Here is a 27,448-nt window from a genome sequence, read left to right as displayed (position 1 = left end):
TGTTTGAGCAATTAGTGGCACAGAGCCTTGAATCGTGTTGTATTTTGTTGAATATTGGACTGTATGGATCTTTAAACACTTTCTGCCATGAAACTGCAGATTTTGAGATTTATAAATATATAATTACACAGATTGTAAATGCATTTCAGGTTTATCTTTTTATGTATGCTCACGCAGACACACACACACAAAAAAAATAAACACACTGTCTTTGGCTTTGTGCCATCAGCAAACACGGGAGTGTTGCAGACAGGAAGCAGACAGATGGACAGACGCAAGCGTACGCAAATGAAACAAAGAGAGTAAGGAGACTGTGATTTGGGGGATCAGTAATCGACAAAAATTATAATTATTATCTCGGAATATTTATAAACAATACTGTTACTGAACAGTGAATATAAGATGTTTGTGCGATGGGATTGAAATTGATTTTTTAATTAGCTGAATGTGGTCTAGCATGGAAGAACAAAGAGATGACGGCTGGGGCTGCTGTTGCTGTCTCCACCCAAAAACCACCTGCTCCTGATCTCAATGATTTCCATTAGTGTGGACGATTTAAAAAAAACCCTACATCATTTCCTCCTCAAACAAAGTGACCTCGTTTTATATTTCCTTGCGTTTTTACAGCTATACCTTGCAGTTCATTAGTATAAAAGAAATGTAACATTAACTGGGAAATGATCTTGAAAGCTGTTATTCAGCAGAAAAAAAAATAAAAAATTTTTCCACGAACACGTACGACTTGAATAACAGAGTTCAGCTCACTGTGATGGGTGTGTTTGTATTGAGCAGGACTGACCACAGCTTAAAGCTCCTGTGGGATCCGCGTGCTACTCAAGGGCACTTTGCCTGTCACAGCGGGCGCTGCAGATGCATCACAAGCCACACTACAGCCACGAGCTCACCGCTGTAATGCACCGCCTCATCAGTGACAAAGATCGTATCAGCGGGTTGATATGTTTCATCAGGAGGAGAGGAGTCAGTGTAAGAGCACACGTCGATGAATAATGTGCTTTTTAGAAAAGGAAGAAGCTGAAAGGAGTGATGGAGGAGTGGTGGCGGGGGGCGCGCAGGGACAGACACATTAGACAAAGAGGAAATTGGTCAGTAAAAAAAAAAGAAAAAGGGGAGAGTAATGCTGATGCCTGTTGCCATGGTGATGTGGGTCAATGACTGGTTGCCATGGTGATCGCTACTTGGAATTCTGGGAAGGGATATTTTGGCGTGTGCGTGTGGATGAGGGGAGACGTTTATTCAATATAACTGAGAATGTGCAGCATGCGTCTGTGTGTACGGACGGGCACCTTTATAACAGCAAGTGTGGTAACGTGTGCTGCAGTAAGTCAGGCGCAGTGCTGCTCAAAATTCAAAATAAAGAAAGAATATCAAGATAACGGTGCAGCCTGTAACCTGTCATTACTTTGTGTAAGGATGATTTAGTCTCTAAGGTCTGCATATTTGAGACTTTGTGATCAAAGGTCAGAGGTCACTGTGACCTCACTCAAAGATGTACTTGGTATTTATGACCAGTGTTGGTCAACTTACTTGAAAATATTAATTAGTTACTAATTACTAATTACTTCCCAAGAAAGTAATCCCATTACTTTACTGATCACTTACACAACCTGAATACATTCTAAAGCAATAGACAATTCAATTTTTTCTGCATAATCCATCAGATGAAATTTGAATGAAAAAGACTCTTTCTAAAAAAATGTTTTATTAGTTTTCATCACTAACTTTATGCACTTTGCATCAAGCAAGAATTAAATTATATGCAACAGTCTTTGACTTGAAGAAATTTGTTCAAAATTTAAACCTTTTTTCTGCGTATTCCAGCGTATAAAATAAAATAATTTTTTGTGTTTACACTCACTCTTTCAAATAGATGCAAGTAAAACACAGCAAAAAAGGAATAAAATCAAAGACTCCTGTCGCTCTTAAATCTATTGTCAACTGTTTAGGAGGAGTGGGGCCGGTGGTCGTACTTGCTCCCACACTCCATATTATCCATTGTTGTTCTACACATTTCTGTTACTACCACAGCGTCGCACGCTCGTACGTCATTGTCATGAGACACTGACAAACAAAATCACAGTTTAGTAACGCAGCGTGCTTATGGGAAAGTAACAGTAAGCTAATTTTTTTTTTTTGCAATAGTAATGCCTTACTTGCAGCATTTTATATATATATATATATATATATATATATTTGAAAAAGTGACTGATCAAATTCAATCAAAGTTAGATTTATATGCAAATAAATCCATTAATGCACTCGACATAAATCTGGACAAAAACAGCCAAGCTTTAAAATTTCAGAATTTCATATCAGAAACGTTGGTACAGGCATGCCTCCATTCAGTCATTCTACTTTTTTTATTCTTATTTTTTGTGTGTGTGTGGCAAAAAAATGTTCTTTTAGATTGTTGTTTCAGATATCAGTAAGCTTTTCTTCACACAGCAGTAAAAGCCCGATAATGTATTCATCCTCATTGTTGGCAGAAACGACCTGCATGTTAATGGAAGTAAATTTGGCAGATTGTAGGTTTTATGCCTAATTTGAGCCTTCTGATGAAACCCTGTTGTTAATGGGTTTCTGGGTCAATGTGTGTCTTCTGTTTTTGTATCTTTGTTTGCATGTGTCTTTGTGTGTCTGTCCAGGTGCGTAATCAACTCCTCATTCATTTGGTGAGTCACACTTTTCTGTATGTATCAGTGAGGGGTGGGAGTGCACTATCCACATGAAATAGTGAATATGTAGTGAAAACAGGAGTATGCCATTCAGTCCCCACAGCTGCCTAGCTTGATGAGTCATCTGGTAAACAATAAAAAATGTGATACAACAAACTGTTATAAGAACAGCATGCTCGTTCAGTGAGAAAAATGCTCGCTATGCATGCATTTACAACCCTGCTCACAGTAAAGTTCATGTTCTGATGTAAAGCAAATTTAATTGAAATTCAAAATGAGATTGGTTACTTGGTTTCAACATTAAAACAGTGTTGCCTTCATACTATTTTCTACTAAATTAAGGCATTTAATTAAGGTATTTTAGCTCTTAGGTCTGGGCTTGCCTACTATCAGCAGACGTGATTCCTTTACTTCTGTCCTCCAGGTCCTTGAAGTGATGCTGATGTGAATGCGATGCTGTGTGACAAGCTGAGTCTGGAAGACATGAGGGAAAGCTCAGGGCATTGAAGTGTGTGTGTGTGTGTGTGTGTGTGTGTGTGTGTGTGTGTGTGTGTGTGTGTGTGTGTGTGTGTGTGTGTGTGTGTGTGGGGCATGAGAAGAGATGTGAGATGACGTAGCGTGTAGGCTGCATGCTACAGTACACCAACAGCATGGGGAACAAGAATAGACTCAGCACACTCGTAGGTTGTAGTTGAGGCTGATGGATGTGCACATGGTGGTAGTGCACGTGAGCCCCCCCCCCCCCCCCCCCTTCACTAGTGATGTCAGCCCATGTACACCCTGCTAAAACTGGCAGTGCATATAAGCCCATCCCCCTTCTAAATGGCCTGCATTATTGTTGGAGCTACTTTGGGGTGTTTTTGCTACTTTGTCTGTTTACACAAACTGAACACGCACATTGGAAACAAATATATATAACATATATATATATATATATATATATATATATATATATTAGGGGTGCAACGATACACAAAATTCACGGTTCGGTTCGGTTCGATACTTTGGTGTCACGGTTCGATATTTTTTCGATACAAAAAAAATGTTCATGCCTTTTTAATTTGTCATTTATTAAAATTATAAATATATATTTTAACACAAAAGTACAGTTTTTAAATTTAACCCTAACCCTTGTGCGTGTTGTTTTTTAGCTCGTCATATTGCAGCCACAGAAATTCTTTTGTCCATGAAACCATAAAGCTGCACTTTCTTTTTGCCTTATAGTCTGATTTGTCATAACTTCTCCGTTTTGTGGTAAGCTTTTCTTTGGCTGTCACTTCTTCACCCTGACCTGTCTTATTTGGCTCAGCAGAACTAAAATATATATCTGTCTGTGAAGGTTCTCAGTCATCCAGGTCATCGTAGTGAAATATATATCCTGCCGCACTCACATAAGCTCAGCGATTCTCTGCGCGATCAACCTCTCACATGTTTAAGCTGCGGGAGATTTCACTTGTCATGTTTGCATAGTAAGCTAACAATTAATAAGACGATGTCAGAGGAATTGGTGCACAAATTATCATCACTCACAGATCAGTGCTGTCGCTCTCTATACACAGTTCGCGCGATTGCAAAGTGAAAGCAAAAAAACAAGCGCAAATTCAAACACGATTTCAATATGTCACATATTGACAGTGGCTCACCCAATGACATAATTACCCAGCTACATTTCTGAAAGAATGTAAAAGCATTGACATATATTTTTCCTTCCTACAATAGCCCGACAGGCAGGGCAGAGATAGCCCCGGGACATCGGGCTAGCGATATTGCAAGCCCTGTATCTGATTGAGGAATCACTCATCTTTGGAAAAGAGAGTTTATTACAGAGAAATGTCTCTTTCCAAAATAAAAGCTATACTATCCGCTTCTTCTGGGCTATATTCTCAGCAGCATATTAAACATATCAGGTCTCCATAAGGAGAATCCTGTGCTAACAGCTGTCTAAATGACTCGGCTAAAGTTTGTAGCATGCATGCTTGTTGTTTTTGTCTTTGCACTAGGATGATGTCGGTGTAAATGTGCAGTCATATTCGTTGTGTTCCCACTAGTGCTTTCAGGTTAATCTCGTTGAAATAACCTTAACGCCACAACACGGCAAATCTCCGTTAACGAGCTACCCTATACAGAGGGGCTAGACGGCCAACACGTTAACGAGCTAACTGCGCTAACACACTAGCTCCCACCCATGTAATTGAGCATTGCATGGCACATCCAACATACTGTTTTACTTTAGTCCATGACTCGCTTACCTTCAGGGTCATACGTCACATGAAAACCAAAATAATTCCAAACGCCAGATCTGAATGAGGGTGGGGAGGTCCACTTCTGTCTCGCTAGCTTGCCCTGCGCTCTTCCTTCTGACCATGCTGTCTGTGTTGAGCGCTCAGTGAATCTGCGTTCGACTACTCCGCCTAGGCTGCTCTCTCGAGCCTAGGCGGAGTAGTCAAATGCAGATTCACTGAGCGCTCAACACAGACAGCATCGTCAGAAGGAAAGTTGATAAAATAAATTACAAATTTTGTATTGTTCTTTTTTTTTCCTCCCCTTTGGTTTTCTTTCTTTCTCTCCCCCTCTTTCTTTCATTCTTTCCCCCTGTCCTATCCCACAGTCATGTCTGTCCCGTTTGCAACTGAAAATAAAATAAATTCATAATTATAATAAAGGTCAATCAAATGGACCAATATGATGATCCACTTAAAATAAATCCTCTTGGCATCTTTCTTGGCCTCAAGACAACAATTCTGATGGCTATAGATCCAAACGGGACACAAAAAAAAAAAAAAAAAAAAATTGAAAAAAATTGTATTGTTCGATACATATGCGTACCGAACTGAAAGCACTGTATCGAACGGTTCAATATCGATACGAATATCGTTGCACCCCTAATATATATATATATATATATATATATATATATATATATATATATATATATATATATAATTTATTTATTCTTTTAAAAAAAATTATTATACATTACATTTCATCAGTCTGTTCTTCCTGTCATAAACATGCAGACATCCACCATTGCAGGATTACCCATAATCGTCCATGGAAGTCTGTCTTACTTGATTCCACTACAATCCCTTGTGGTAAAGGGAAAAATAAGGACAAACCTACATTAGCACACACACATGCTTGCTCTCTGTCTCTTGCATACACACATAATTAGCTTGTTAATGCTGTTTATTTACTTAACCTTCACAGAGCTGACAACTTTCTCAGTGAACTGATTTTCAGCGCGTCACCATTATAACCCTACAGGCATGTGTATCGATGCAGAAAACATCCATGCCAAATGCATGCTGCAAAAACCTCTACATGCATCAAACCTGTAACATAAAACAACGGTCCCGCCACACACAAGTGATGTTGTGCTGAACTCGAAAGCTTTGATCAATAGCATATCGACTGCTGCCGCTGTATTATATGTCATCTGAGTCACCCTTGAATCAAATGCCAGTCAATGTTTATTAGGCGCACGCCACCAGAGACACAACACCCTTGTAATGAGCTTATCCTCTAAACTGAACAGCTGCTTGACATTGGTGGTGTTCAGTACAGAGTGACTTAATTGAGAAGATGATACTGTTGGATAAACACACAGCTTGGAAGACAAAAAAGCAGAAATTGAACCATTCCTGAGCACATGCAACAAATTACAAAGTCAGCTTAATGAACGATCTGTGCTAACACCTTTTTTTCATCGCTCTCTCTGTGAAACGATAAATACCTGCCATCTTGCAGACCACACACATGCACACATGCTCTGTCAGTGTGATGTTGTGGTAGAGAAAAATTCAGTCTGTCTAAACAGAATGGGTCGTGGGTGAGAGAAAAAGAAATGGGCAAGTGGAAGACAGATGCAAGTCAAGAATCAGCAGCTCGTGGCTTTTTTGGAACTTTCAGGACCAGCATATTCCCAGAAAGTAATCCTGGGATTGCTTTTTTTCTGGATCAGCTGCTAACTGACTAAACTGTCTCGTCCTGTCCCTCCCACTGCGTTTCATCCCTTGTACAACACACATGAGCAAGCCTAAACCTTAATCACATTAACTAGCTGGGCAGCTGCTGGTGCTTTTTTCCCTCTTCTGTGACGTATAAAACCAGCTGCAGGGTGTAAAAGGGTTGAAGGAGCGGGTGGGGTTGAGATTATATGATGAGGTCATCATCTCCTGTGATTTATGGTTTCAGCACGTGATGGGTGGGACGCTGGCTTCTGCGCAAATGCTCCTGATGATCTTTGAAGACTGAACATGGGAAAATGAGATTAAAAGTATTAATTGAAAAATATTATCCTATGAATCTGGGCCAATACCATGTAATTCTAAAATGCTGGTACCAAATATAAGCTCCTCTGTATTGTTGCTGCCTCTTTTATCACCTCACCTCTTTCATACTTAAGTGCGGGCCGATATGTGATCTTACATTGATTTAGTTTGGCTTTTTTCATTGATTTTACAGCTCAGCAGTGGTTACTAATCTTCCAGAGTGATGCCTTTGTCAATCTGATTATCAGGATTAATGTTTAAGTGTGTGAGACCGATATATGGTGACCGATTGCAGCATGGTACAGCTTTACACTGTGATTTTTAAGCCATGTCTTCACATCTGACCTTCCTCTGTTCTGTTTCTTTTAGGTGTTTTCTTTTAGAGCCACAGCCAGTTTAAACTTTTCACCGATATATATGTTTTTTGGGGTTTTTTCTTATTATTCACTCTGATAATGTGGCTTACCGCTAATCCAAGAATCTCTCTGAAACAAGAGTTTAAATCATCCGATTGTGGCTGTAATATTTGTTTTTAGGTTAAGCTGTGGCTCCTTTTCTCAGAAATGGCATTAGTGAAAATCATTTCTGAGTAACCGCCTGACTTTGTGTTCTCTCTACAGGGCTGGAATTGATGATGTGGAGACAGATGTGGTAGAAATTGAAGCGAAGCTCGATAAGGTATGAATCCTTCTAACATGTGGACTGTGCTTCTCATTAAAAGATAAAGTCAGCTGATCCATAAGGGAAAAAAATCACGTGTCCATTTCTTTCAGTGGTTAGAACACTTTAAACAGGGCATTAGTGGAATTCATTGGCTTTGTTTGAATGCTAAACGCCACCAGATGGGGAGGTTTTCTATGAGTAGTACTTTAGAGTCTACGCTGTAATCAGTTTTCTGTATCGCTGTCTTTCTCGCTCTGCATGTCTGCAGTTCACACACTTGTTATTTAAATGTCAGAGCTATTTAAATAATGAAAACACTGCAGACAGTTAATTAAATGCAGTGGGTTCATGCACCGAACAAGAGGCTGCCCGTTTACAGGGAGAAAAGACTGATTAATGCCAGCGAGGTTGCAAGTAGTAGAAAAGGCTCACATAGTGCAGTTTATTACATTAGTGTGCGCTGAATTTCCCTTTTTTTTATACAACAATTTATGAGACATGAATTAAAGCACTTTACTTTATTCCATCTCATTTGTTGCTTATGCCTGACAACAAGAAGGTCCTGGGTTTGAATCCTCCCGCTGGCTGGGGCCTTTCTGTTTGGATTTTGCATGTTGTCTCCATGTCTGCCTGGGTACTCGCCGGGTACTCTGACTTCTCCCCACATACCAAAGATGTGCTTGGATTAAGTTAACTGGAGATTCTAAATTAGCTGTAGGTGTGAATGTGAGCGTGTCACAGGGTGCCCACAAAGATGGGCTCCAGTCCCCCTGTGACTATGAATTGGTCAAGCAGAAGAAAATGGATGGATGGATCACTCTGCCCTGAAGTGCAATTTGCCTGAACACAGGAGGTGTTAATTTTAAAGCTGCCGTAGAGACCAAAACTAGGAGGTATATTTATTTTATACATATATTACAGTTCATACTCATGCAGCATTTCATAGTACTATCAGTCAGGTAGCTATATTTGTTTGCCAGAATGAGCCCAGAAAACATACACTATTTGGACAAAAGTACTGCACCTCTTAATCTCTGAATTCAGATGTTTTCGGTTCTATTGCCACATGTGTCTAAAATCAATCAGCTAGCCAATGAAAGAATGGGACGTTCACTGTATTTGAGTGTGGTACTGTAATAGGAGGCAACTACTGGAACAAGTCAAGTATTTTCCCTCCTTGATATTCCACAATCAGCTGTAAGTGGTATTACTTGCAAAGTTGATCTCTTTAGGGATGACAGACACTCAAAAAAGTGGCAGAACACATCAACTTACAGGGTAGGGCCACCGAGTGTGAGGCATAAAAGTTGCCAGCTCTCTTTTGACTCAAGATCTGCAGAGTTCAAACCTCCTCTGGCATCAACATCAGCACAAACACCGATGTTAATACCAAACATGTATCAGCTCCTGTATGTGGCCCAGTACTTTTCTCCACATAGTATATAACAGAATAATTTAGAAAAAGAAGCTTAAGGTAACTCCATAAGTGTAGGCATTCGCATCAGCATCACTGTGATCAGGCTCTGTTCTCTATGGTATTAGTGAGAGGTTAAAGGTTTAAAGGCAAATGGAACGACTGGAATAAATTTTATAGCTGTATCAAACCTAATTAGCTACAGAGATAACTCTTGATGGACCGGATGACTGTCTTGAGGAAGTGAGCTGAAAGGCTTCTTCAGATAAACTAATAGACGTGGAAGTCAAAGAGAATTTAGAGTGGGAGATTGTGTTACTGCAGCTTCTTTCTTCTTCTCTCTGAAGGTGAATCTGAGACAGTTCTTCAAACATCAAACAGCCTGCAGACATAATGAAATGTGGATTAACAAACCTCAGTGTGAACACCTAAGTTTGTTTAAATAATAAAGTTATTATTTAGATGGTTTTGACTTACTTAATATTAAAGTTCATCATTAAGGAGTAATGTGAATAGAGCCCCTTGCTCTCTACACATATAAACATTCCTGCCACCAACTGATAATGCAGGACCTTATGAACTCTGAACTCCAGTTCAGCCTCACTGAAAACTGAAAAGCGTCAGAGGAGATATATTTCCACCAGGGAGGTTTGTTCTGTTCAGCAGGAGTCCTCCACCTGCCCTGAAGCTATCTGTGGTGACAGCAAAGGCTTTCAGGCAAGGACATGGACATGACTGATGAAAGCTGAATCTCTCTGACAAGTGTGAAAACATTTAGTGCTGTCCGTCGGCTAACTGGAATACTGAAATGTTGCTGTTATTGAGAGAACACTAACAGTACTCAGAAACATTTCTAATTAGTTAAAATATTAAAATTCACATTCTTCACCTCATTGCTCAGCAATTCTGCAGTTACGCTGCAAATACAGTATACTGTTATTGTTTCGGTCAATTAACACAGCAAGGTCTGTCGTGTGGCACCAGATGTGGCATTTTGGCTCCAACTCATTTATTATATCCAGACACACAGCTTGTCCCTCTAATGGCCATCCTCAGACCCCTGGGGGGTTCAGGCCTGCACTCAATGAGATCACATTCCCTACATCAACCAATTTGTTGACATATATGTTGTCAGACCAGCCTGGGAGGAGCAGCAGCATCGTGCTTCTTTGGAGTTTCTACAGATTCCTAAAAATGCTGTTAAAATTTGGACTGCATTATGCATCTTAGAAAACATACTGTGTGAACATGAGTGTGAACATTTGGCAACTGATGCTTTTGATCCCAGCAGCCTGTTTTAGCAGCGTTCACGCGGCTGCAGCCCTTACTGTCAGCCACCCAGTAAACCACAGTCACATACAGACAACCTTGGGAACGCTTGCACCAAATGTGATAATTAAAGGTTTACTACACTCTCTCTTAAGCAACCCCCAACCCCACCCCTTTCCAGCAGACACAAACACACACACATGTTGTGTTTCGGCATAAGTGCATTGGTAATGACAGTGTAACTTTCTGCACCTTATCATATTACTTGCAAAACGGGAAAGCAGTCACAGTGAAAGTCATGATGTGGCATTCTACTGTCTGCGCTTGTTAATTTACATTTTGTTTAGAATTTCAGTTTACCCTGACATGACTTTGGCTGCATACTATATTATACAATATACTATATTATTTAATTCTCAATGTTGTGTATTGACTCCCAAAGCTTTTTAATACCTAAAGTCTGCTTATCAAGGTTGTATCAACGCTAGTGCCTTGGCTCTGAGGTTAGTCACATTTCTATGAAATTTGGTACTTGAATACATTTGTCTTTGGAGATTCCCCTTCTAGCGCCAACTTAAACTTTAGTAAAAACATCCGTAAAAACATTAACGAGCAGTAAGTTTGCTAATTGCATCTGTCTTTATATTGCTTGCATTAAGCTTTTTTTTTGCAACAATGTATATTTCAGATATTTCACAGGAAAATGTTTATTTCTTATTTTTTTCAGCAGTAGATTTAAATTGTTTCCAATTCTGTCATAATGCTTAGCAAAAAGGTGATCCAGCCATAAATAAACATTAACAATTTTTTTCCTTGAGGCACCTCAGAATGCCATGATGACCTCTTCATGCTGTGTAGTGCCATCAAGTGTGTTTTGCAAGAGCTTGCACTCTACTTTTGGAAAATATTGCAGTCACGCAACCTTGCATGTGTCAGTAGAGTTGCACAACACAGAGCTAATTAGCAAGTGTTTGAAATTTCCTCTATTTATTATGTACCAAGTTGTGAGTAAGTTGGTGTGTGGGATTTGGGACGCCGCTTTAATCATAGTTATGCAATACAGTCAGTGGCCTTTGATCATCTTCTTCATTTCCATCTTTTCATTTGCTCATTTAGTTACTTTCTTAATAAATACATGCTTCTCAGTTGGATTCCTGACACAGCAGCTTCAGTAAGGCCTGCGCTGGCCTCCAAAATTAATATTATTCCAAATCTGAGCATCCTCTTGCATTCAGCATGTGAGCAAAAGATTCTTATAGGCTTTGTTTGATTTACGTCATCATTTTGACTATTAATATCCTCACATCTCATTGTATAAAAAGTCTTTAAATAGAAAGTGTTCTTGTTTTGGGGGCATTAAAGTGATGTTTTTACACCTCCCATTAGTTGGTGAAGCTATGCAGCGGGATGATCGAGGCCGGCAGGGCCTATGTCAGCGCTAACAAGCTCTTTGTTAACGGCATCAGAGACCTGTCCCAGCAGTGCAAGAAAGAGGAGATGATATCGGTGAGTAGAAGCAAGGATATCTTCAACACGGAGTTCAGATTCACTGAGTAATATTTGAGTGCCAGCTTCTTAGCAACTGACTTCTCCTCTGTCTTTGACTTGGACATTCCTGCATGCATTCCTCCAGTTGTTGTGTGCATGGAAGAGGTGACCTGATTTGAATAGGAGACGTTTACACTAAAACTTTACATGCCTGCAAGCATATAGACCTGAAACTGACTTTATAGTTTTTTAGGAAGGCATTTGGTCTCTGTTTCCTGTGTAATGTGTACTCATGTATAGATAAGTTGTTATGTGAGAAAGATTTTGACGTTCATATGGAAATCCATGCTTACACTGTGCACTCTACATCACAGGAATGCCTTGAAAAGTGTGGCGAAAGCCTCCAAGAAATGGTCAATTACCACACGGTAAGACACATCTGCACACACACGCGCACAGACATACTGTATGTTGTAGCCACAGGTGAGAGGTTGAGGTACAGCCCAGGTCTTCTGACATAAATGTAACAGATCTGAAGCTTTCTGTTTTTTATTCCACAGAGTGTGAGTTATCTCTTAGATAAATCTTCTTCAGTTGCATGGTTCTGTTATGATCTCCAACTTCACCTTTTTAAAGTCAAATCAAATCAAATCTCTGCTTATTACATAGGATCCATTAGCCACATCAGACCAATAATTTCCTCTTTTTTTTTATAGACGCGGTGTACTCTTTTCCTTTCTATCCATTACAAGTTATGTAATGTCTGCAGTCCTTGCTTATATTACATAGAGCACCAATTTTATGAACGCTGTTTCTTTTCCACTGCCCTTTCACACCATCTCAATGCATCCTCTGTGACGCCTTTTTTCTTGCTTTCCCTTCATTCACCCTTCTAAAGAGTGTTTGTTTAGCAGATTTTGTGAATAAACAAGGGAAGGAAAAAATAAAGGATAAATTTCTTTGCTAACTTACACTTCCCTGCATCTTATCTACTAACATAGTCCCACGGTTTGCTGTGCCGTCACCCTCATGGAGAAGCTTCAGTTCCCTGAAATATGAGAAGAGGACCAACAGCCATCTCTCTTACACATCCATCATGATGAGGATGATGTGAGGAAGAGATATGAGAAAGAGAATCAAGGAGATGTGTTAGCCTAATAAAAAGCAGCCTTGGTGTCTTTACTTAACCAATCAGTGCCTGTTCCTAAGGCTTTTCAGCTGTCGAGCATAAACAAGGGCATTCAAAAGAAAAACGGATCTCTCAGTAAATTATATAAGCAAATGTGTTTACATTCAAACATGGATCAGTCTCAGCAACAGATTAGGAAGCTTAAAAAAGTGAAACTGAGCAGATTTCTTTTTTTTTTTAATATTGTCATTTGAGTACCTGTTGACAGCATTGTGCGATTTTCTATACTGTGATATATTTCTGTTGATGATCACTGTTCTTATTTGGCCACAAGCAAAAAAGAGCTTTGGCTTTCCATCCCAGGTACAAGAGGGATGGCTGATGGGGCACGGAGACACGGAGGATCTCTGAATTTCAAGAGAATCGCATGAGGAAATTGAGTGCTGACATCATGTAGGTTGGGCTGGGTCGAGCCCAAGGCATTATAATCAAGTGCAGGCCTGAGTGGAACATTTGGATTAGTTTCTATCAGATGTACAGAAATTGTTTTGGGTTTCATTTCTTACACCCCGTTTTGGAGACTGTCACTATTTTGCTCAACACAATTCAGCGTTGTGCCAGTGCAGTCTGATGACACATCATTTATTAAAAATTTTCTCAGGTAGTTTTCCATTTTCAGCATTTTAATGATGAATGCATGGTAGTACCTCCAAACAATCCCTGGTTCTGTCAAGGGCAGGAGACACAAATCCCCTTTGGGATTGCTTCAGAAAGGGCATTCGGCGTACATCCGGCCAAATCAAACATGCGCCCCCGCAGTGATGACCTCTTGTTAATAAGGGAGCAGGTGAAAGTAGCTTTCTTAAGCATGAATCCATGGTGTGAAAGGATTATACTTCATTTTATTGGGATTATGGGTTATTTCCTCACAATTTCTTAATGATTTATTTTAAATTGTTTATTAGTCACAGAGGGGAACTAGAGGATAATAGATTAATTTCAGTTTAGATTTCAGTTTAGTTAGTTGAGCTGAGTTTAAGGTAAATATTCTCAAAATATCTCGTCATTCTTAGAACAAACGTAATACTTTTATACATTATCTGCTGACTAAAATAATGTAGTCATTTAATTGTGGCTATTTATTGTTGCACTAATTAAACATTGATTGAAGTGTTTCCAGTGAAAGGAGACATGGGAGGAGTTGCAAAGTCTTTCCTCCTTATTTTAAGAATCCATTGCACAATACTTAAAAGACAGGCTCTGCGGGAAGTTCACACATGCTTATGAAGGAATAAATCATTCTATTGCTTGACGTTGTCCACTTCAAATTTCCACACTGAGCGTGCTCTACATTTGCAGAATGACAAGCCACCTCAAGCAAAAAATCGGAGTCTCATCCGCCGTGTGTTATCAGGCCCTGCAGAGATGTCATGTGGTTGGAGGCTTACATGTACACTAAGCCCATAATCCTCAATGTGTATGCTTGCAAACTAGGGATTGCTATAGAAAGTTTAATCCATAGGATACCAAAAGTGATTGTTGTGTACACTGTCCGCATGCGCGTGATTATAAAGCAATTACTGTAAGTCTCTGCGTCTGCGTGAGCTTGTGTGCACGTGTGTTGCACAAAGATAAATCAACAAGGCACACGGTTTCCTTAATATAGTCTAGGATAATATCAACAGCAGTGGCTGGAATATAAAAATGGAAACAAACTCACTTCCTATAGTGGAGAGAAGAGTTGGTTAAAATGCATGAGAAGTGGAGGAAAGAGAGCATGAGACAGTCAGGAAATGGAATCCCATACTTAACAGGAAGTAAAATGTGGGCTCAAATATTGCTAAAAATCTACTGAGGCGGTAGCTGAGTGTGTTCACGTGTGTGCTCGCTTTTCTCATTTCCTTCAGCTCCTCTCTGCTTGTGGCTGAAGCCGTTAAAGTAGTCACATGAAAGGGATCATAATGCCATCTTGTGCCCAGATCGGAGAACTACAGATTTTCAGCTGTATTCATTGCTTGCTCTTTAACTGCTGTGCACTGTATCTCACATGATATCTCTTCCTTCCATCTGCTCGCAGATTTTGTTTGACCAGGCTCAGAGGTCCATCAAACAGCAGCTTCACACCTTCATTAAAGAGTGAGTATCACATCACATTTGAGTAGATTTAAGCACTTAAGAGAGGTGAGGACAAGTGAACAAGATGTTAAACCACTAGCTATATGAAGACTAGATGTCTGTTTTTATAAGTAACTTCATGTTTTAAGATTTCTATCTAGTCCCTTAATTGTTGTGTTAAGTGTGCATTTTTGTACTCACATGCAGAAATCTCCCAATAATAACAGAAATTAAGAATTTCGATCTCACCGTTTCTGATTTGGCCAAAAATCTGTGAATTCTTACCTTTGTGCTTCATGGTGCTTGTACCAGGGATATACGGAAGTTCAAGGATACCAAGAAGCAGTTTGATCGAGTGCGTGAGGACATGGAGCTGGCGCAGGTGAAGAACGCGCAGGCACCCAGGAACAAGGTGCATGAGGCGGAGGAGGCGACGCAGGCTCTCATCCTCAGCCGCAAAGCTTTTCGGCACCTGGCCCTGGACTATGTGCTACAGGTGAGGCACACAGAACATAGACTCTACTTGTTATTACTAGTGTTTTCCAATAGGTGGCACTGTGAGTCAACTTCTGTTGAACCCATGCACAGACTCTTGATCTGCTCTCAGATCTCTCCTGTACGTCTAAAATGTAGAATTTTCTTTTTCTCTTCGTTTCTGGCAGATTAATGTGCTTCAAGCCAAGAAGAAGTTTGAAATCCTGGATGCAGTGAGTGACTCGGATCCATCTGTATCGTCACATAATTATACATATACAACATATATGTATACCTGTGCAGTGTGTTTTAACTTTGTCATTTGACTTCCTTTGTCTGCTACAGATGCTGTCATTCATGCGAGCCCAGTATACTTTGTTCCAACAAGGCTTTAACATCTTGGATGAGATTGACCCCTATATGAAAAAACTGGCTGCACAGGTAAACAAAACAAGCAAACCTAAAACATAATAACGAAACCATACCATGTGATTTCTAGTTTCATTGTCCTTTAATTTTACAAACATATTTTATTTTTCACTCACTGCTCCTGCTGCATATGTGATCTTGTCTTCTATGCAGCTAGATCAGCTGGTCATTGACTCGGCTGTGGAGAAGAGGGAGCTGGAGCACAAACACGCCCTCATCCAGCAGAGAGTGAGACACCATCACAGCTCTTATCTTTGAGCCCACATTGCCATAACAGTTCATCCCTGTGTCGTTTTCTTCCAAGGAAAACTAGGGCAACCTTACCGTCCACTTCTTATGCTTACTTTTCCCTGGACCAGCATCATTATGATGAAATAGGAGCAACACCAGCACAGGGATGTTAGATACACCGACTCAGGGACAAGCAGCCATCCACCGAGACCGCTTGAGGGTGATGAGACAAGAACAAACTACTGGAGAGAGATCATTCGTAATGATGCTAATAGATCAGAATACAAAATAAACAGAATGCGTGGAGACTCTACATCATCTGTATTTTCATAAATACTAAAGCTTAGCCTTTTCACGACTATTTCCAGCTTCTCTTTTTGCAGCCACTGCACAGGTCTGTGCAGATTCTCCTGTAGCAGCATAGGAGGACTTGCACTGATAGTGAAATCTGAAGTGCTCATCAGATATTGTCTATGCTGACCAGAATGTTAGATATGTTTCCTTAAAGGTTGCTGAAAGGAATTTCTTTTTGTCATTTAGCATGACAGTCACCACCTAATTCAGTAGAAGTTCAATAAAACACCGGAGTGAAAAGTGGTATGTAACTGGCAGCATTAAAATAACAAAGCGAAACAGATCTTACAGAGACCACAGATGCCTTCATGAGGAAAACAAAGCCTTGAACTATTTATGTTTGTTTAGTAAATGCCACTGTCCTGTTTACTGTCTAAGGTTTGCGAGACGCTGATAGACGGCATTCTGCGTTTTGCGTTCAGGATTACAGTAAGAACAAGTCCCCTAAACATGCACGGCTCACTCCGCTGGAAGAAAAGCAACTCTTTAACCATCCCCACCCCCGCAGTAGCCACACACATGCACAGATGCATAAAAAAAATCATCCATCTGTTGCCAGAAGAAATGCCAAAAGCATGCCTGTTTTTCTGCCAGAGGCCCTTCCCTTAGTTGCCCAGGGAAGGCATCCTGCCAGACTCGACGAACAGCTTTGTGCATGGATTAATGACCTTTCAGCAACTCGTCCTTTTTAATCCATAAAACGTGCATTGAATTGTGCCACTGGGCTTCATTTCTGATGGTTTTAGAAAAATAACGCTTCACGTGTAACATGCTGTAGTAGATCAAGAACAGCTGTTTTATGTGTATTTCTCAGGAGCTCTCTGATGTCGCCCGCTTGTGACACTCATCAGTTGCACATATTTATTCTTATTTAGTTTGTTCTGGTGAAATTAACGCAGTCATGTTCCTCCTCTAATGCATTTCTTCCCCCTCTCTCACTCTCTCTCTTCGCTGTGTCCTTGCTTGGCCTCTTCCTCACAGACTCTGATGCAGGTGAGTTTGTTTTTTGTTTTTTTTCTCTCGTCTGTACCTTAACCTTGGCTTACTGGTTAAAATGAACCACATATATGTTAATTTTTTTTTTGATTTGGGTTTTAAAAGAAAAAAATGTGTGGAACATTGCAGTAATGGACGGTTCAAGAAACACAGACCTGCTTTGCAATTGTTAGCCCGTATTTTGACCGGGCCTGTTTGGCTCTAGGTGTCAGGTTTCTTGTGTCGACTGGTATAGGTTTTCAGCTGATCCTTGAAGTTTGTACTCTAGCTCTCAAGGGCACATTGTCTGGAAATTAAAAATAAAATGAAAGTAATCTCACTTTCCTGAAAACCTGTAAATTTTCCTGCCCCAGAAGATCTTTGTCTACCAGTCATTGTGTATGTGTAGCAGTGGTAGTAGTTGTTTCACCAGCTCGACTGATGCATAAATCAGTGTGCCTTTTTGTAAGCATAAAGCGAGACTGTGTTTGCGTGGGAGAGACGTTAACGTCAGTATTTGTCTGAAGGCGCTGACGCGTGTCACACCGATGTGCCCTTCTTGAAATTTCTAGCACAGACTTCCTCTTAAACAGTTTTTATAAGAGTGTAAGACTCTAAAATAAGTCACCAAAACAACACAGATTATTATATTCAATTGTTAAATAAATCATTACAGTCTGTGTGTAAAAATATCAAAGCGAAGTGGTGATGATCTGATGATCAAACATCTGTCTATCACCAACACAGTGCCAGCACTGTTTTTTGGAGCCAGCTCTGCCTTTTTGGTGTCTTTGCAGAACCAATCCTCATTCTGACAGGTCAGAAAACCTAAAGTTACAACTGCCAGCTTACAGCCAAAGTCAACAGATGGCATTAAGATGCACAGCCGGGTCTTGAATGTGAAGGCAAGCAATGGAAAAAGATGAAGAGAGAAAAAAAGTGAAAGATCCAGACAACAGGGCGAGACAGATGACGGAGGCCGTCTCTCTCAAAGAGGGAAAAACTCAAAGCTCTTTCAAATCAGATGTCTGGTCTTTCTCAGGAAGTGCTTTTATCAAGAAAAAAACCTGTAGTTACACGAAGACAGAAAAAGCATCACTGCATCAAGAATTTAAAGAGAAAACACTGCCACGAGCCATTTCAATTTATTTTTCCCCACTGAACACTGACGTCTGTTGTTTCTGATATTCCTTCCATATGCAAATGTAGTAGTGTGGGAAGGGGCGCTATGAGACGGCAGAAGCTGTGAATTATAGATGCAATGCATTCTTTATTAACAGTAACTTCAGCACTCAGGGTAAAAATAAGACCGATTCATGGAAGTAGTTAAGCCTGCCTGCTTTATTTGCAGAGAAGTTAATAAGGGATGAGCACAGATAAATATATTAGTGTGGGGTTATGTGAAAGGGGCATTGTTGGCATTAGGATGAAGCAGAAACAGTAATCAGGTGATGAGTGAGAGACCATTTTAGCCATTGCATACTTACACAGTGGGTTCTTCTTCATTACCTCGCGCTTCCTTTGATTGCCCCGGCGGCTCCCTCCCCATCTCAGCCCGTCCTCCTGCACAGATCACACGCTCCCTCGTGCCTTTCTTTCACAGCAGCTCTTTTTTGTGTGTGTGCAGAACATCATTGTGGCTCCCTGGGGAACCAGGGCCTCAACTCTCTCCTCCTTCATTGTCACCACTTTTAACTGTACAACATTTTTAAATCAAGCAAACGCAAAAACACCAGAAAAAAACTAGGGTGTTTACTAAACATTTCCTTAACCGCCTTTATCAATAAATTGCCCAAACTATATCCATTTGTAACACATGTTTGCTTGCAGCGTATTAGGATGAGGTATTTTTTCGTAATAATTTTCTGCTGACTGGTGACAACTGCCGAGGTGTCCCTGTGGTTGATGGTCCCAAACAGGCTCACGACCTTCCTGACAGAAAAGGCAGTTAAAAAAAACATATCTTCAGACTTCGTTTATCTAGTGACTGCTCAGGCTGGGCACCTGTAAAAGCAGTACTTTTCTGTAGGAGCTGCGTTACACAGGTGTTGTTTCAGCTCAGTGTGCGTTGCGTGTCTGTGGTGTGATGTGTTATTACTTAACATGAAGACAATTGCCTGGAATGTTATTCACTATATGCAAATTATCACATGCAGTTTACCTCCAAATGTATGGAAATGTTTCAACATGTCTTACACAGCCTTACTGGTATGTTGCCAAAATTGCATGTTCAGGGTCTCTTGTTATGCAGCCTCCTGTTCCTTTAAGCTACTTGTGCACTGCATTCTTGAACAGTCCTGGCTAATTGAAGGTTGTAAGACAGGAGGGGGCATAAATATTTGTATAAAGCTACGCATTATTCTGTGTGTTAGAATTAAGGGCTTCCTTTTGACTCGTAACACTTGTGACTTGTGACAGCTGCAGTGCTTCCAAACAAAAGGTGCTTTTAGGGGGGGAAAGAGCTGTGTTGTTATTGTTATTGCACATCTTCAGTTTGTATAGCGACTGCTCAGGCTTGGCACCTTTAAAAAAAAAGTAAAAACTTCTTGGTAGGAATTGTTGTTAGACAGGTGCCGTTCCACTTCAGTGGGTGCCTTATTAAAGGGCTTTACCTGGAATTCACTATATGCAAATACTTGTATTTGTAATATGGAGCTGCGTTACACAGGTGTTGTTTCAGCTCAGTGTGCGTTGCGTGTCTGTGGTATGATGTGTTATTACTTAACATGAAGACAATTGCCTGGAATGTTATTCACTATATGCAAATTATCACATGCAGTTTACCTCCAAATGTATGGAAATGTTTCAACATGTCTTACACAGCCTTACTGGTATGTTGCCAAAATTGCATGTTCAGGGTCTCTTTTGTTATGCAGCCTCCTGTTCCTTTAAGCTACTTGTGCACTGCATTCTTGAACAGTCCTGGCTAATTGAAGGTTGTAAGACAGGAGGGGGCATAAATATTTGTATAAAGCTACGCATTATTCTGTGTGTTAGAATTAAGGGCTTCCTTTTGACTCGTAACACTTGTGACTTGTGACAGCTGCAGTGCTTCCAAACAAAAGGTGCTTTTAGGGGGGAAAAGAGCTGTGTTGTTATTGTTATTGCACATCTTCAGTTTGTATAGCGACTGCTCAGGCTTGGCACCTTTAAAAAAAAAGTAAAAACTTCTTTGTAGGAATTGTTGTTAGACAGGTGCCGTTCCACTTCAGTGGGTGCCTTATTAAAGGGCTTTACCTGGAATTCACTATATGCAAATACTTGTATTTGTAATATACATATACATATGGAACTGGTTCAACATGTCTCATACAGCCTCACTGCTATGTTTTGGGCCCACTGTTTGACTCAGTGCCATTATGCAGCTCGATGAGTCTTTGGGCTACTTGTGCGCTACATTCTTGCATTACCCATTATCCTCAGCACATTTCCTGTTGTTTTATGATTTAAAACTAAATGCAAAAGCTGATGAATGAGCTCTTTTTAGTCTTCAAAGAGACACGTGGAGTAACATACAAAGTCTGACCAGCACAGGCCCATGGGCTCAGTGTCCTCCTAAGTCATGCTGGGTGCCGCAATTGCTGCAGAATCACTAAACTACTGTGAATGTAATAATAAAACTGAGCTTGCACTGCAATAACTTATCAGTGATTCAATTCAGATTATACTGTAAGGTAAAAACCCTAAAATATTAGAAAGAACAATCACACATTCCCCATGAGCAAGTACTTGGCGACCTTGGGAAGGAAAAGCTCCCTTTTAGCAGGAAGAAACCACTGATGGAACCACAGGAGCAGGGACTGGTTGGGTGTGAGAGGAAAGAGAAGAGCACAGAGGGAGGCAGCACAAAAGGCAAACTACTGGAGAGTCAGAGTTTAAGAATTGCTAATGATTAAATGCTGTAGTTAAAAGACAGAGTGACCAAGTGCATCATGGGAAGCCCCCAGCAGCAGAAGCTTATGTGTGTTTAAGTTTTTCATTACTAAATTGTATCAATTAGTGTAACTTATAATTGAAGCGTATCAGTAGAATTCAGCTGCGGGGTTCACAGTGACTTAATAGGGCAGTTTGGCTCAGTGGCGCTATGCAGCCTCCAGCGCCTTTGGGCTAGTCGCTGGATTCTTGCGCGGTCCCGGCTGATTTAAGGTGGGAAGAGGGTGCTCCGGGCTGGTGTTTGGGGAGCAATAATGTCAGCTTGATTAAGCAGGAAAAAGTTTTAGAGCTGCAGACAGATGGAAAACTAACTCCCACAGAAGACGCTGAAAGGGCAGCCTTAAATCGCGGGTGGGGCGGGGATGAGGTATGGCTACGTTTAGGGCCTCACATGCAGCAGGAAAATGAAACGTTTGATCTTCAGCAGGCGCTGCAGGGGTCATCCCCGCGGGGCGCGAGGACACGGTGACAGCTGTATGCTAATGTGCGCCCGCGCCGGGTCCACGCGGCCGGAGGAGCGGCACGAGCCTGTCGCTGTTCCTCTTTGACAGTGTGTGTCTGGACTCGCATGAGGAGCACATTTGTCTCCTTTATCATCATTTATTTATGAATTTAAGCTTTTATTTTCCTGTCGACATCGTAATGCTGCTGGATGTCAATGTGATAAAGATGAAGATACTTGGCATGCTGAGCTACACGCTGGTGAGCTTTTATTTATTTATTTAACCTGAAGTTTTGATGAGAGCTTCTGTTCGACTCTTGTACGCTGTGTTCCTTTTTCCATTGGTGAACAGACAACAGGTTTAAAAGTTTAAAATGCAACAATTAGCTGCATGAGGGAAAACTGGAGTTAAGGGAAATGCCAACACGGGTGTTCCTCCAAATGTTCTTCTGTCTTTTATTCTGTAAAGTTGGTGCAAAAACGCCCAGTTGGAGAGCCTACAACTAGCCTGCTGCTCTCCAGCAAATGTTGCGCATAAGTGGCTCTTGAATCACTTGGAAACACCTCCAGGTGTTTGGCCGGTGGAGAACCAAGCTGTTGTACCACATCACATCATGTTTTTGCTTTCTAGGGCCTGCATGTTTTGGAAGAATTGTTGCTGAAGAATTTTGTGTTATTATAGTACCTCCGTGTCACATGGCAGTTCACCTACTTATCTTATGTCTGAATCCGTTCGTTTCAGTGAATGGGAGGTGACTTTGTGGCAAGGAATCAGTGAAAAGGCTTTTATGCTTTTAACAAAGCTAAAGGAAAGTGGAAAATTACAGGGTTTCCCTGAGTAGAAAGTATGTGTGCCTACTAGTCTGCCATATGTTTAGTACTCCCTCAGATCAAAGTGTCACCTAAGATAAGCAAACCTGAGCCTCGGCTCTCATTTCACAATCTGTGTGCTTTTGTTCTTCACTTCGCTGAACAGGTGGCATCTGACTTTAGAGACCCTTCTTGGCTAATCTTAGATATACAAATAGGTACAAAAGGTTTAGCTGAATGGTCGAGAAATCCTGACACAATCTTTAAATGTAAACTAATCGTGTTGTAGAGAGGACACTGATTATTGAGGAGGCACGGCTATTGTATGAGCCCGCGATAAGGTTACGCAGACATTTGTTGTGGACTTTACGCTCATTGTTTCACACAAATAATTACTTCATATGTTCTCTTCACAGGATTTTTCCTATGATGACCCTAAGCTGGAATTCAATGTGGATGCACCCAATGGTGTGGTTATGGAGGGCTACCTCTTTAAGAGGGCCAGCAATGCATTCAAGACCTGGAATAGGTAAAATGGAAAGTTACGATATATAACAAAATAGAATCGAGGTTAGCTTACAAATCAGCCATAACCTGTTCATATGGAAAATACACTAATGTGACAAGATGGGGGTAAAAAGCTCATCTTTCTAACTTTATTGCCTGTGAGCTCTCAGATTTCTATGTAGAATAACTGAAGAAGGAATGTGCTTTGTTGAGCTCTACTAAGTTAGTCGATTTCATTCCATTGGTTCAGTACTGAAAGTAGACTTCAGCATTTGAGTCAGCCTATCTCTGTCACTCTAACAATCTGATTTCATACCTTCAACCCCCTCCAGGCGGTGGTTTTCTATACAAAACAGCCAGCTGGTCTACCAAAAGAAACTCAAGGTACACTCTAATTTTGTAAATGTAAATCTACCGTTTTGGGGTCCTTATGCTAGGATTTTGTCACCACTCTAGCTAACCTACACAGTTTAGAGTTCTGAATTCTATTTGCCACCATTTGTATAATAGCAGGTCAACCAGTGTCTTGTCTTTCCTGTCGATCCTGTCACTAAGCTTTGTTTTTCTGGCACTCCCCTTTTTCAATGGCAGGATTCTTTGACAGTGGTTGTTGAGGATTTGAGGTTGTGCTCAGTCAAACCATGTGAAGATAATGAGAGGCGGTTCTGCTTTGAGGTGGTTTCACCCACTAAGTAAGTGTGTGTATTTCACTCCAGAATAAGCTCAACTTTATTTTTTTTCAGATTGCAACAGACTTAAGCTAAAATATTAAACAGATAAAGATGTTTATAACTAGTTTCTATAAACCTTTAGGAGCTGCATGCTGCAGGCTGAGTCTGAGAAGCTGAGGCAGGCATGGATCCAGGCTGTCCAGGCAAGCATCGCTTCTGCTTACAAGGACATCACCGACAACTATTACATCGAGGTGAAAACAAACACATAACCCAATACAATAACACTTACACAATCCTGTAATGCAAGCCTTTATTTTTCCTTAGATTTGATCAAGTCTCCATCGCTAACTTGTAACTCCATCTTCACAGCGATTGGACCGGACTGCCTCACCCTCCACCAGCAGCATTGACTCTGCCAGTGAACCCAGAGAGAGAGGAGAGAGGGCTGATAAGGGAGTTCGGGGAGGAGGAGAAAGCCTCCTCCAGCGGGTGCAGAGCCTGCCAGGCAATGAGCTGTGCAGTGACTGTGGCCAAACGGCTCCCTGCTGGGCTTCTATCAACCTGGGAGTGCTGCTCTGCATTGAGTGCTCAGGGATCCACAGGTGACTGTACACTAAGGGCTGCAGTTATTGTGCAACAATCACACAGACCCTGTGGACTGTAAATCTTTTAAAGACACGATGTAGGAGGCAGTCAAAATTAACAAGAAGTGAGCCATTTATTTTGGCTGACTTCCAACAGGTGAAGCCACAAAGGGGAGCTCACGCAAGCAAACAAACTGAATACACAGACAGCATGACAAAGAACATAGATGAGACTAAGGCTATAAGTAAACAGAAATTCAAACATATAACGAAGGTCTAAAAAGAAATTAGGAGCTCAGAAGTATACTAACACAATCTAAATGATTGACCCCATCCTCATTCCCCTGCTAGGTTGCACTCACACAGCCCTCAATAACCTTATACAGAGCATTACATTCATAACTTTTTTCTAGTTTGTGACTACATTGTAGAAGTGGTGACACACGTCTGCTCACATATTTATTTGATTACTTAACTTGTTATTGAGGAAGCGTTGGAGAACGGTTTTGAGCATGGGTGACAATCATACCACGTGCATACGTGGTCAAATCAAACTGAATGCCTGCAGTGAACAAACTGGACTTTAAACCTGCTTTGTCAGTTTGTTTTCTCTGGTGAGTTTTTCTTGATTGCCCAACCTTAAAATGAAACTGTCCTAGTTTAGTAAGGCTATTTACAAAAAAAAGGTGTTCCTTTCCAGAGAAGAGAACAACACATCACATGTGACTGACATTTGCCCTGCTTCTGCTTGTTTTTAACACATGCCTGTTTAATCTTCTGCATTCAAGCATCCCGTTACATTCACGTCCACACAAGTGTATCAGTTCTTTTTTGATATGTCAAACTTTCCATCATGTACAGTGGGGCAAAAAAGTATTTAGTCAGCCACCGATTGTGCAAGTTCCCCCACCTAAAATGATGACAGAGGTCAGTAATTTGCACCAGAGGTACACTTCAACTGTGAGAGACAGAATGTGAAAAAAAAAATCCATGAATCCACATGGTAGGATTTGTAAAGAATTTATTCGTAAATCAGGGTGGAAAATAAGTATTTGGTCAATAACAAAAATACAACTCAATACTTTGTAACATAACCTTTGTTGGCAATAACAGAGGTCAAACGTTTACTATAGGTCTTTACCAGGTTTGCACACACAGTAGCTGGTATTTTGGCCCATTCCTCCATGCAGATCTTCTCGAGAGCAGTGATGTTTTGGGGCTGTCGCCGAGCAACACGGACTTTCAACTCCCGCCACAGATTTTCTATGGGGTTGAGGTCTGGAGACTGGCTAGGCCACTCCAGGACTTTCAAATGCTTCTTACGGAGCCACTCCTTTGTTGCCCGGGCGGTGTGTTTTGGATCATTGTCATGTTGGAAGACCCAGCCTCGTTTCATCTTCAAAGTTCTCACTGATGGAAGGAGGTTTTGGCTCAAAATCTCACGATACATGGCCCCATTCATTCTGTCCTTAACACGGATCAGTCGTCCTGTCCCCTTGGCAGAAAAACAGCCCCATAGCATGATGTTTCCACCCCCATGCTTCACAGTAGGTATGGTGTTCTTGGGATGCAACTCAGTATTCTTCTTCCTCCAAACACGACGAGTTGAGTTTATACCAAAAAGTTCTACTTTGGTTTCATCTGACCACATGACATTCTCCCAATCCTCTGCTGTATCATCCATGTGCTCTCTGGCAAACTTCAGACGGGCCTGGACATGCACTGGCTTCAGCAGCGGAACACGTCTGGCACTGCGGGATTTGATTCCCTGCCGTTGTAGTGTGTTACTGATGGTGACCTTTGTTACTTTGGTCCCAGCTCTCTGCAGGTCATTCACCAGGTCCCCCCGTGTGGTTCTGGGATCTTTGCTCACCGTTCTCATGATCATTTTGACCCCACGGGATGAGATCTTGCGTGGAGCCCCAGATCGAGGGAGATTATCAGTGGTCTTGTATGTCTTCCATTTTCTGATGATTGCTCCCACTGTTGATTTTTTCACACCAAGCTGCTTGCCTATTGTAGATTCACTCTTCCCAGTCTGGTGCAGGTCTACAATACTTTTCCTGGTGTCCTTCGAAAGCTCTTTGGTCTTGGCCATGGCGGCGTTTGGAGTCTGACTGTTTGAGGCTGTGGACAGGTGTCTTTTATACAGATGATGAGTTCAAACAGGTGCCATTCATACAGGTAACGAGTGGGGGACAGAAAAGCTTCTTACAGAAGACGTTACAGGTCTGTGAGAGTCAGAGATTTTCCTTGTTTGAGGTGACCAAATACTTATTTTCCACCCTGATTTACGAATAAATTCTTTACAATTTATGTGGATTCATGGATTTTTTTTTTTTTTCCACATTCTGTCTCTCACAGTTGAAGTGTACCTCTGGTGCAAATTACTGACCTCTGTCATCATTTTAAGTGGGGGAACTTGCACAATCGGTGGCTGACTAAATACTTTTTTGCCCCACTGTAGCCTTATCAGTCAAAACTGTATCCATAAAAAGGCTGGCTGCACTAGAATTAAAATTAAATAAATGTATATGTAATACTAATAAGAAAAAAAGCACAAATCTATGGTTTTTCATACTGGATTTGTCGCGTTTGTGTATATTTTAAGTAATAAGACAATACTGTTTTTACTCCAGGGTCTTATGAGCATAGCTTCAGACATCTGCCGCCCCAAGCAGTTTAAATAAAAGTAGCAAAAGTAAGATTGTGCTAAGTTCTTCCAGTTGGATAAAAACTCTTTTTAAAGTCTCTTTTTCTTGTTTCTTTCAGGAGTTTAGGGGTCCATTTCTCTAAAGTGCGTTCACTGACGTTAGACTCGTGGGAGCCAGAATTACTTAAGGTGCGCCTTCTTAACGCTTTGCCTACAGCTCATCTTCCCTCTGCCATGCTTTTTCCTCCCAGCAGAGTTACACGTCTTATTCCTTTAGTTCATTGCTAATGCAATTTTAATTAGCCCTTTTAAAAAAATGTTCACTTTCCGTGTTGTCTCT

The 27,448-nt window shown here is 40.9% G+C and overlaps 1 protein-coding gene across 1 annotated transcript in view; it reads left to right on the top strand.

Annotated features, from left to right (window-relative positions):
* The window catches only part of LOC147330253 (arf-GAP with coiled-coil, ANK repeat and PH domain-containing protein 3-like), a 62,962-nt gene that overhangs the window by 25,425 nt on the left and 10,089 nt on the right, over positions 1 to 27,448 (top strand). The window contains exons 2-16 of the mRNA XM_086291917.1: positions 7,585 to 7,642; positions 11,697 to 11,816; positions 12,173 to 12,226; positions 15,005 to 15,063; positions 15,355 to 15,538; positions 15,705 to 15,749; positions 15,862 to 15,957; positions 16,099 to 16,173; positions 17,512 to 17,523; positions 23,107 to 23,219; positions 23,530 to 23,581; positions 23,789 to 23,889; positions 24,011 to 24,122; positions 24,241 to 24,473; positions 27,228 to 27,297. Coding sequence (XP_086148043.1) covers positions 7,585 to 7,642; positions 11,697 to 11,816; positions 12,173 to 12,226; positions 15,005 to 15,063; positions 15,355 to 15,538; positions 15,705 to 15,749; positions 15,862 to 15,957; positions 16,099 to 16,173; positions 17,512 to 17,523; positions 23,107 to 23,219; positions 23,530 to 23,581; positions 23,789 to 23,889; positions 24,011 to 24,122; positions 24,241 to 24,473; positions 27,228 to 27,297 — 1,384 coding nt within the window. The remainder of the gene's footprint in view (positions 1 to 7,584; positions 7,643 to 11,696; positions 11,817 to 12,172; positions 12,227 to 15,004; positions 15,064 to 15,354; positions 15,539 to 15,704; positions 15,750 to 15,861; positions 15,958 to 16,098; positions 16,174 to 17,511; positions 17,524 to 23,106; positions 23,220 to 23,529; positions 23,582 to 23,788; positions 23,890 to 24,010; positions 24,123 to 24,240; positions 24,474 to 27,227; positions 27,298 to 27,448) is intronic.

The sequence above is a fragment of the Aulonocara sp. 'chitande type north' Nkhata Bay genome, linkage group LG5 (assembly GCF_057382095.1).
Source record: "Aulonocara sp. 'chitande type north' Nkhata Bay isolate Kocher_YH1m ecotype deep benthic linkage group LG5, A_spYH_male_GT1.1, whole genome shotgun sequence".
Classification (NCBI taxonomy): Eukaryota; Metazoa; Chordata; class Actinopteri; order Cichliformes; family Cichlidae; genus Aulonocara; species Aulonocara sp. 'chitande type north' Nkhata Bay.
This window is presented reverse-complemented; position numbering and strand designations above follow the sequence as displayed.